At 42.1% G+C, this 11,804-nt stretch overlaps 1 protein-coding gene across 1 annotated transcript in view; it reads right to left on the bottom strand.

Moving 5' to 3' along the window:
* The window catches only part of LOC119056034 (adhesion G protein-coupled receptor E2-like), a 45,779-nt gene that overhangs the window by 15,115 nt on the left and 18,860 nt on the right, over positions 1-11,804 (bottom strand). Inside the window, 5 exon segments of the mRNA XM_053671943.1 lie at positions 993-1,228; positions 1,506-1,703; positions 5,342-5,521; positions 5,688-5,908; positions 6,099-6,206. Of these exon segments, the coding sequence (XP_053527918.1) occupies positions 993-1,228; positions 1,506-1,703; positions 5,342-5,521; positions 5,688-5,908; positions 6,099-6,206 (943 nt within the window).

Below are 11,804 nucleotides of genomic sequence, written 5' to 3'. Positions count from 1 at the left end.
TCTACAGCGGCTCTTGGGCTACAAGGACAGGGGTGAATAGTTGCAACAGAGACCACATGGCTCACAAAGCTGCAGTATTTACTTTGTGGTCTTTTGGAGGTAAAATCTGCTGACTTTGATGCAAGTTATATAGGGGAGGCAGCTTGCCAGGGCTCCTCTGATGTCAGCAAACATGAATTTTATCAGCACAGGAGTATGTAAATGACACACTGTCTGGATTTGGTCCTGGCTCTGCCACGGACCAACTGTGTGATCTGGGCTGTGTTGGTCATCTCTGTGCCCCAGTTTCCTCATCCATAAAACTCATACAACACTGGTTTCTACCCCAGTGGGTTGTTGGGAGGACGACTTGGGTTGCTATGTGAAAACTGTTCAGAACAATGATTGCATGTCAGAAGTGATCTCTAAATCTTAGCTCTAGTGATCACAGTTTCATTTTCTAAATCATCCTCCTTTTTTCTCTTAAACTGAGGAGAGAAGTAAGTTATACCAACCAATGCCATTTCTTCATTTCCAGTTTTGCTTTCTAGAAGATTTCAAACATTAAATGCAATGAATATTATATCAATATACATTTACTATTATATAAGATGGGATTAATATGTATCATGCTTGTTAATGTAAGAGTCATTAATATAGAGTTGATATTTAAAAGATTAAATAAAACAGTATGCCAGCTAATTTATTTTAATATTAATTTATATTAGTTAATGTTTTATTATGATGATAGTATTAGTTTTTAATATAATACAATCAACATTATATGAATATATATTTAACATACTATATAATTAATATTTAAAACAATGAAATTTTAAGTTCTTAAAAACATTTCTTTCAAGGAATGCAATCATGAAACCAGGAAGATGTCTTTGGGTGACTACTGTGTTTTTCTCTGTTTATCATATTCTAGTGAAAGTAAAGTGCTACATGGGTTCTCTGATGGCCTTGTTCACGTGGAGAAAATAAGACCAGTGTGAACTTTAATTTACCGGGCAGGTGTTCCATAAAGTTGAGGCCTGGATGCTGCAGAAATGGCCACAATGACAGCTGGGACTCCATAGCCCACAAGGAACATGAACTTCTTCATGAACCTGCTCACACTGGAGTAGTTGACCACCATCAGATTGCGTGCAGTGAGAAACAGGTGCAGGCCCTCCAGCAGCATCCAGGTAAAGGAGGCCAGGTAGAGGTAGTGTAAGGCACCAGCAATGATGGCACACAGCACCTGGGGGAAGAAGTTAGAGTCACCAGGTGGGATTGTCAGTGGGAGCATGGGCCCAGAGCTTGTCCTTACCTTGCCATTTGGACAACCTCTGTTGTATTTGCAGGAATTGTCAAAAAAGAGTGTATCTGCTAGTTGGGGCAGTCAGTGTGAAATTGGCTACTCACCCCTCTAACCTTCCCAGAATCCAAGGACATTTTATTAAGTTGTCCACCACAGTATGGCCCCATAAATTCTATTTTCTGACAGGTCAGAGGGTCATTTGGGACAGTGTCAGTACCTTGTGCTCAGTTCTGTCAATGGCCGTGAGGAAGAGCAGGTGGGCCAGGAAGAGGCAGATGCAGAGCTGCAGGTGGAGGGAGGTGCTGGTGTTCTGGATGGCTTTGCACAGCAGGAAGGTGAGGGCCGCCAGGAGGAGGCACAGCAGAGAGAGGCTCAGCCCCACATAAGTGATCACAGCCAGGGTGGGATCCTCCTCCTGGGACCCAGCAAAGAGGAGATCTTAGTCACACTTTTCTGCTCTGGGTAAATGACCCTTCCACCATTTTAGAATTTTTTTTGCGGGGGGGCAGGGGGTGCAAAAAAATTAGGAATAGATCAGGTAAATTTTAGGTATTTATGGATATTGTTAGAATTTTCTAGGGTTCTGAACTGATTGACTCAGATGTTGGAAAAATTGAGGTATAGGAAAGTCTTCACTCAAGACTGATCCTTGGAGTTCACAGGGTTTATTTTTCCTTTACACTTTTTGGCATGACTAAGCTGTATGTTATCATGTGAGAAGAATGAATTGTGTATAGATAATTGCAACATTATTTATGAGGAGATGATCAAGGCCTTCTATGAGAGGCCTTCAAGTATAATTTATGGTGCATTCACAGAACGAAATGGTATGTGGCAATAAGCTGTCTCTTTGTAGGCTAGAATAGAAAGTTTCTTAGATGTAATAAATAAAACACAATTTTCACAACAGTGAAAAAAACACAGCACCAAGTCTTTGAGCAGAAGAAGACCAAAGAACAAGTACCTGCATTATTTTATACAGGGTAGGGCAAAATAGGTTTACAAAATAGGTTGTGAGTACCTGAAACACAATGTTTATTCTTCCATTGCTACTTATTATATTGTATTGTTTTCCACACAAACAACCAGAAGCCTACTTTTGGCCCACCCTGTATGTATAAAAATATCCATAGAAAATTGCAGGAGAAACTAACAACTTTGGTTGGTTGAGGCAAGAGGTACTAGGTGTTGGGATTAGGGGAATGAGATGAACAATCTTTAGTATTTCTCTCTCATTCTGTTGGAATTTGAAACACAATTTTTTCTTTTTGTTTAAAGTATTTTTTATTGATTATGCTATTACAGTTTTTCCAATTTTTCCCCATTTATCCCCTCTCCACTCTGACCCCCCAACCCTCCACCATTCCCTCTGCCCCTTAGTTCATGTCTATGGGTTGTACATATAAGTTGTTTGAGTCTTCTGTTTCCTGTACTATTTTTATCTTTCCCCATTTATTTATGCCTGCTAATTATGCTTCTTCTTCTCTGTATCTTTTCCCCCTTACTCCTCACTTCCCTCTCCCCATGACCTCCTTCTTTGTGATGTCCATTTTTCTGATTCTGTTCCTGTTCTGGTTGTTTGCTTAGTTTTTGTTTTTCTTTTCTTTTAGGTTCACTTGTTAATAGTTGTAAATTTGTTGTCATTTTATTGTTCATACTTTTTATCTTCTTCTTAGATAAGTTCCTTTAACATTTCATATAATGAAATGATATTCTTGGTGATGATGAACTCCTTTAACTTGACCTTATCTGGGAAACACTTTATCTGCCCTTCCATTCTAAATGAAAGGTTTGCTGGATAGAGTAATCTTGGATGTAGGTCCTTGCTTTTCATGACTTCAAATACTTCTTTCCAGCCCCTTCTTTGCCTGCAAGGTTTGTTTTGAGAAATCAACTGATAGACTTATGGGAACTCCTTTGTAGGTAATTGTCTCTTTTTCTTTTGATGCTTTTAGGATTCTCTCCTTATCCTTAATCTTGGGTAACTTAATGATGATGTGCCTTGGTGTGTTCCTCTTTGGGTCCAACTTCTTCAGGACTCTCTGAGCTTCCTGGACTTTCTGGATGTCTATTTCCTTTGCCAGATTGGGGAAGTTCTTCTTCATTATTTGTTCAAATAAGTTTTGAATCTCTTGCTCTTGTTCTTCTTCTTCTGGCACCTCTATAATTCAGATATTAGAATGTTTCAGGTTGTCCCAGAGAGTTGTTAGCCTCTCTTCATCTTTTTGGATTCTTGTTTCTTTGTTCTGATCCAGTGGGTGTTTATTTCTTCCTTTTCTTCCAAACTGTTGCTTTGAATCCTGGCTTCCTTCTTGTCATTGTTGGTTCCCTGTATATTTTGCTTTGTTTCATTTTGGGTATCTTTCATTTTTTGACCAAGCTCAATCAGTTCTGTAAGCATTTTGATTACCAGGGATTTAAATTCTCCATCAGAGAGGTTAGCAATCTCCTCAACGATTAGTTCTGAGTAGTTTTGCTGTGTTCTTTCTTTTGGGTCATATTTTTTTTGTCTTGGCACACCTGCTGAATTGTAAGGGGCAGGGCCTTAAGCATTCACCCAGGTGGGGCAACCCTCTTTGCTGTGGAGGAAGGGCCAGAGAAGGAACAATGCAACTTGCCTATTCAACCCTAGTGCACTTTCTAACAGACTCTCATGTCAGACTGGAAGTACCTCTCACTGCCACAATCCCAACCTGTAGCCCACAGTTAGCTCTCAGTTTCCCCCTTAAGTCAGCCTCTATTGTGTAGCTCTTCCAAGCTCTAGCTGGCAGACAGCTTCTTGCCGAGGTTTTTCTGAGTTGGCCTGCGTGATCCGCCTTACTGGGCTGGTTATTCTGGTTGAGTTTTTCTTAATTCCTTGGATGTTAGAGTTCCATGCAGTTTTTGGTTGTTTATTAATTTTAGATTGGTCGTTATCATCATTTTAGTTGTGTGGGGAAGTGAAGGGTTTCTACCTACACTTTCCAGCCTCCATCTTGGCAGGAATTCCAAAACACAAATATTTTAAATCTTCAGTAAATGTAAAATGGTATGTAAATACAAGTATGGATATTGTGTTATCTAGCAATGTGGCCAGAGGAAACGTGGTCATATATTGTTATTCATACTTCTGGAAGCTTCTATGAGATGTGGCCATATGGTTGTTATCTTTTTCATGGTTATTTTCATGTGGGTGCCACATTTATATCAGTAAATGTCCCCTTACCTGAAGTCTCCTGAGCAAGCTTCTGGTTTTGTTGAACTAGAGAAGTAACCAGCTCAACAGGACAGGGGAGGAGGCAAACACAGCCACTAATTCACCTGTACTCACTGGATTCCCTGGCCCTCTCTGACCTCTGCCATCACCAAATCCTTCTTTCTGCTGCCCCTGATTACTGCTGTCCTGAAGATCCTTTTGGTAGGCAGAATCTTAGTTTGGCAACCATAACCCCACCCACACGTGTATGCATAATTGCTTCCAGGTTGTCAGTCAAATGCCATCTGGGTGCTTCTGTGAAGGCAGTCTGGGTGTAATTCAGATCCACAATCAATTGATTTGAAGAGAGGGAGTTTATCTTGGGTGGGTCAGACCTAATCAGATGAGCCCTTAACTGATCTAGGCTCTTGGAAAAAATGATTCAAACTTTAAGTTTGCATGTGAGGGAGCTTCTCCTGCTGGCCTCCAGATAGGAGCACTGATCTACTGTGGGAGGGTGAGGAGAGGGCCACATGGGAAGGAATGCAGGTAGCCCCTAGAGCTGGGTGTGGCACCCTACTTCCAGTTAGCAAGGATGTGAGAAATCAGTCTTACAACTGCAAGGAAATGAATTCCACCAGCAACCAGGGAGCTTAGAGGAGAACTTCTAGACTCAGATAGATTGCAGGCCTGGCACACATAGTCATTTCAGCCTTGTGAGACCTGGAGTAGACAACCCAGCTACACTGCGTTACATGGTTGACCTGAGGATTCTGCAGGATAACAAATTTGTGTGTGTGTGTGTTTAAAGAGCAACATCTGTGGGAATTTATGACATAGCAATAGTCATTGAAGTCAGCCTCTCTTAGGTCTCTCACCTGCACATCATACTGGGCCATGAGGACGGCAAAGCTGCTGAGGTGGGTGCATTGGCAGGTGGTGCTGGTGTCTCTGGAGCCCACCATCTTGCAGCCTTTGGTGGACCAGTGACCACTTCCATTCTGGCCATGATCCCAGAAGACACAGAGCACCTGCTGCCTTGGCCCAGGGGTCTCTGACTGTAGGAACAGGGCACAGGTGTGAGCTGGTGGTTTTGGTGCCCAGAAATGCTGACCCTTGCTTGTGAAGGGCCTCCCTGGGGAGATGGGAGAGCCCCTTGAGCCCCAAGACTGTGACAAGACTCAGGCCTCTTCCACACCCACAGCCCCACCCTGCAGAACTCACATGCTCAAAGACAAAGGTGACTGGGGAGCTGAGGTTCTGGGTGTCATTGTTGCTCACAAAGACAGAGATGACATCTGAGAGCAGGATGGGGGAGACCCCCTGAGGCAAGCCTATGTGCGTCTCATGCAGAACTTCTGGTCCCTCAGTCTCCAGGATGAGGGGGGCCCCTGCCAGCAACTTGGCCATCCCTGGAGTAGAGATAAGGCCCACCACAGAAGGGCCTGCAGGGCAGGGTTAAGGTTGACATTTGGGGTGCCCAATAGGACCCCTTCTTCTTCAGGTAGAATATTTCCTTGTGGACTCACCATAGCCCTCACTTTCCTCTAGACTTCAATTTTCCATTTGCCCCATCCTTGGGCATCTTGTCCCACTGTGAAGCCTCAGTGACCTTCTCCCCATCTCAGCCATTACCTGAGTCTCTGGATTCCTGAATTGTATCCCACTTCAGCAGCATCTTTGCTTTATTGACACTCAAGCTGACATTCCATTGTCCTTTCTCCTTTACCTTCAGGGACAGTTCTGTGAGTTGTGGGAGTTACATAAGGGAGTTAGAGTAGTCACTGCACCTGCAATGGCTGCTATAATACCCTATCATATATATTTAATATATTATATAAATAATCTATATAAAATATCTATATATTACATAACATCATATTTATATATTAAATAATATATATTATTTATATATAATGGTCTTATTTGGCACACATAATAACAATATTACACATAATGTTTGGTATACATAATAATAGCATATATATCTTATGGATTTACAAAGAATTATGAGAGAATATCATGAACAGCTATTGAACAACTGAAATAACCTAGATGAAATGTAGAAATTCCTAGAGACAAACAAACTTCCAACACTGAATTAATAAGAAATAAAAAGTTAGAACAGACTTGTAACAGGTAAATAGATTGAACCAGTAATCAAAAACTTCTCAAAATATAAAGCTCATAACTGATGGTTTCATTGGTGAATTCCACCAGCCATTTATGAAAGAATTAATACTAATCCTTTGTAAAATGCTCCATAAAATAGAAGAGGAACACTAAGTAATTCTATGACTTAGAATTCTATTCTAAGTAGTCACCATTACCCTGAGAACAAAGTCAAGTAAAGACATCACAAGAAAATAAAACTGTAGACCAATATCTCTCATATACAGAGATGCACAATTATTGGACCAAATATTGGAAATATTTTAATCTAACAAAGCTCAACATATGTACATGGAAAACTACAAATAGTATCAAGAAAAAATTTAAACCATAAATAAATCAAAAGACATTTTGTGTTAATGGATTGGAGATGGCAATAGTCCTCCAAGTGATCTATAGACTAAATTTAAACCATATCAATATTATGAGTTTTATTTATTTCTTTTTACAGAAAGGCAAAAGATCATCTTAAAATTCATAGGGCATTGCAAGAGTCCCAAACACTCAAAGCTACCTTAGAAATAAAAAACAAATCTGGAAGATTCACAGTCCCTGATTTCAGAGGTACTGCCAACGTAAAGTAATCAGAGCAATATGGTACTGAGTTCCAGTCAAGATGGCAAAGTAGGTAAACACTCTACTCACCATGACCACATCAAAATCACTTCTAAATTACAAAACAATCAACTTGTAACCCTGAGAAGACTAGCTGTAGAGAGGTCCTGTAACCAAGGAAATAAAGAAAAAGCCACATCAAGACTGGTTGGGGGTGGAGACAAGTTGGCTGCACACTCAGTACAGCAGCTGAGAACTCAGATAGATGTCTCAGCCGCAGAGATCCCCCCTTAAAAAGAAGGAGTCCAAGCCCCACACTGGGCTCCCAAGTCAGAAGTACCAGTGCTGGGTAGAAAAGCCCCCATATCTGGCGGTGAGAATCAGTAGAAATTCTGTTCACCTGGGTGAGATGAACGGTTGTTGGAAAGCCAGGTGTCCTCTTAAAGGGTCTGCACACAGACTCACATACTCACAGGCACTTTTACCCTGGGCTCTGGCAGAGGGAGAGAGGCTCAGGGGCACCAGAGACATACAGGGAGAAACTGAGTTGTATGGCCTCAGGGCCAGGGCTGGAAGGAGAGCTTCCATTGTCTGAATGTTGAGTCTTCCTCCCACACAGCTGGCAGGCAAGCACCACCTTTTCTGTGTTGAGCCCTTCCCCCACACGACCAAATCTGAATCTGCATTGGCCTGGTGAACATCACTCACCCCACCTTGAGGATTCCCTGAAACCCTTCCCCACCCAACTCAGGCCCCACCAAAGGCTCTTTCAGCAGCAAAAAGCTGGCATATACCCATGTACTGCTGGAGGCTGCTTAGAGGCAGGTAGGCAGCCTTGGCCCATGCTGCAGTCTTTCTTAAAAACTCTCAAAGGTCCACAGGCTCCAGGCAGTCAGTGGCTGGTCTCATTGTGCCCTTGGCCTTTTGATGACTGGCCCCAGGCTCAGCACTGATGCCAAATCTGAATCTGCATTAACCTAATGAACACCACTTGCCCAATCCTGGTGAATCCCTGAGACCCCACCTCACCCAACTCCCACACAGCTAAAGGCTCACTCAGCAGTGGAGCCTTACAGGCAGCTGGAAAGTAGCAGCAGTCCTTGGTAGCCTGTGGCCTTTTCTGAGAGCCCCCAGGCTTGGTACAGATGGCAGCTTGTCTCAGTTCACAGACCTCCTCCACAGGACTCCAGGTTCAGCACAAGCAGCTACCAGTCATGGATAGATTTGTAGCTCCTACAAGATGGCCCTGTGCTGATCACTGGCCCCAGAACCAACATACCTGGTAGCTGACTTCAGACTACAACAGAGCAGTACCTGATTAGCTCCACAAGTGGCACAACCAAAGGGTGGTTTCCACAGACACCAGAGCCCCACTGGTGCAAATTCCTCACCATGGAATCAGCCCCTACCCAACAGTTCATACACAGTAGTTATGGACAGTCCTCACAGCCAGTCAGCCTGAGGGTCAACCCTACCCACTGATGTGCCAACAGCAATCAAAAGTCAACTACAATAGGAAGGCACATTCAGCTCACACAAGAGACACTCCAAGAGCACTGGGCTCAAGAAATCAGGGAGACTGCACCATTGGGACTCACAGGTCACCTGCTACAGAAGGCCACCCTGACAAGTCTGAGAGACATAGCAGATCTACCTAATACATAGAAGCAAACAGAGAAATAACCAAAATGAGGAGACAAAGAAACTTCTCACAAATGAAATAAGAAGAGAAAACTACACAAAAGAACTAAACAAAATGGAGGCACAACTCAAAATGGATCAGAGGCCTAAATATAAGATGTGAAACAATAAGTGACATACAAGAAAACATAAGTATTAATCTTATCGGCTTTGGTCTTAGAGAAGATTTTATGAAGTTGACCCCAAAAGCAAGAAGAGGAAAAGCAAAAATACATGAATGCGATTGTATTAAATAAAATGCTCTACACAGCAAATGAAACCATCAACAAAACAAAGAGACAACCTATGGATTTGGACAAGATATTTGCTAGTGATACATTTGATAAGGGGTTAATATCCAAAATTTATGAAGAACTCATACAACTCAAAGCCAAAACAAAACAAATAATCCAATTAAGAAATGGTCAGAGAATGTGACAGACATTTCTCCAGTGAGGACTTATAGATGGTAAACTGACATATGAAAAGGTGCTCAACATCACTAATCATCAGAGAAATGCAAATGAAAACCACAATGAGATACCACCTCACACTTGTCAGAATGGCTATCATCAATAAGTCAAAAATCAGTAAGTTTTGTGCATTGTTGGTGGTACAATTGTTACAGCCACTATGGAAAATAGTATAGAAGTTTCTAAAAAATTTCAATAAAACTGCTTTATGACTCAGCAATTCTACTTCTGGGTATTTTTTTGAAGAAATCCAAAGTAATAGTTCAAAAAGATAGATGGACCACTGTATTCATTGCGATATTATTGACAATAGCCAACATATGAAAGCAGCTGAAGTGCCCATCAGTACATGAATAAAGAGGAGGTCATACATATACACCCTGGAATCTTATTCGGCCACAGAAAAAAAAAATCTTGCCATTTGTGGCAATGTGGGTGGACCTAGAGGATTTTGTGCTAAATCAGATGAATCAAACAGAGCAAGACAAATGCTATGTGGCTTTACTTTAATGTGGAATCTCAAGGTCAAAATAAACAAACCAGAATATGACTCATGGATACACAGAATAAACTGATGGTTGCTGCATGGGGAGAGGTCTAATTAAGGGACTGGGTAAAAAAGAAAAAGGGGGATTAAGAAGTACAAATTGGTAGTTACAAAATAGTCACAGGAATGTAAAGTATAGCACAGGGAATATAGTTAATAATATTTTAATAACTATGTATGTTGCCAGGTGGGTACTGGACTTATCAGGGGATCACTTCGTAAATTATATAAATGTCTAACCACTATGCTGTACACATGAAAATAATAAGAAATAACTTCCGCCAAGATGGAGGCATAGGTGGACATCTGTGTCTTCTCACACAACTAAGTTTAGAGACAACTAAATATTAGCAACAGAAAACACAGCCAGAACACAGAAAATTGAACTTTTCGGAAGTCTGTTAAAAACAAATTCTTCAGTCTGACCAGTAAGGGGCAAAACCAGCAGCTGGTGGAGCGGGGTAGCACAGAAAAACTCGGTCAGATGGACTCAGGCGCACGGAATCCAGGTGCAGGGTTGGACCTAGTGAGCGACTGAGTGAGCGACCAAGCGAGGGGAAACAGCGAGGGAGCAGGGCTGTGGGTTGACTGTGGTTGCGCATTTGTGTGTAGATAGACAAGCGAGGGAGTGGGCGATTGGACAGGGACCCAGCGGGTCCCCGCTGCAAGTGTCAGGGAGGGTGCCACCACTTCCCTGCTCTGACCCCACTTCCACATACAGCATCATAACCCAGCGACTCTAAGTGGCCCGGCCATGGTGAACCACCTAAGGCTCTGCTCCTCACCCAGCAGTGCAAAACAGCAGAGGGTACCGCCATTTCCCCGCTCTGACCACGCCTCCACATACAGCGTCACAACCCAGCAACCTGGGAGTCCAAGGCTCCTTTCCTCACACTTAAAGGGCGCGAACAGACCAAAAATGGCTCAAGAAGATCTCAAAGCCCCAGAGCCTATAAATCTAAGCAATGAAGAAATAGCAAAACTCTCAGACGCACAGTTTAAAACACTGGTGATCAGAATCCTCACAGAACTGGTTGATTATAGCCACAAATTAGACAAATATATGAAGGTGAAACTAACTGAAATGAATAGAATTGCACAGGAAACCAATAGCAATGAAAAGGAAACTGGGACTCAAATCAATGGAGTGGACCAGAAGAAAGCAAATAATGGCCAAACAGAAAAGAGTGAAGAAGCAAGAATTCAAAGAAATGAGGAGAGTCTTAGGAACCTCCAGGACATCTCTAAATGCTCCAACATCCGAATTATAGGGGTACTAGAAGGGGGAAAGGCACAGACACCAGTGGAAAACTTATTTGAACAAATAATAAAGGAGAATTTCCCCAATCTGGCAAAGGCAATAGACTTCCAGGAAACCCAGGAAACTCAGAGAGTACCAAAGAAGTTGGACCCAAGAAGGAACACACCAAGGCACATCATAATTACATTAGCTAAAATTAAAATGAAGGAGACAATCCTAGAAGCAGCAAGAGATAAGGGGATAGTCACCTACAAAGGAGTCCCCATCAGACTGTCAGCGGATTTCTCAAAAGAGACCTTACAGGCAAGAAGGGGCTGGAAAGAAGTATTCCAAGTCATGAAATCCAAAGACCTACAACCAAGATTGCTCTATCCAGCAAAACTTTCATTTAGAATGGAAGGACAGATAAAGTGCTTCTCAGATAAGATCAAATTCAAGGAGTTCATCATCACCAAGCCCTTATTATATGAAGTGTTAAAGGGACTTATTGAAGAAAAAGAAGTTAAAGAAACATGAACAGTGAAAGGACAACAAACTCACAGTTATTAATAACCACACCTAAAACAAAAGCAAACTAAAAGGACAGCTAGATCAGGAGTGGAAACATAGAAATGAAGATCTCAAGGAGGGTTAGCAACAGGGGAGTGGGAGGA

Source organism: Artibeus jamaicensis, unplaced genomic scaffold, assembly GCF_021234435.1.
Source record: "Artibeus jamaicensis isolate MK-2021 breed Jamaican fruit bat unplaced genomic scaffold, CSHL_Jam_final contig_1870, whole genome shotgun sequence".
Lineage (NCBI taxonomy): Eukaryota > Metazoa > Chordata > Mammalia > Chiroptera > Phyllostomidae > Artibeus > Artibeus jamaicensis.
This window is presented reverse-complemented; position numbering and strand designations above follow the sequence as displayed.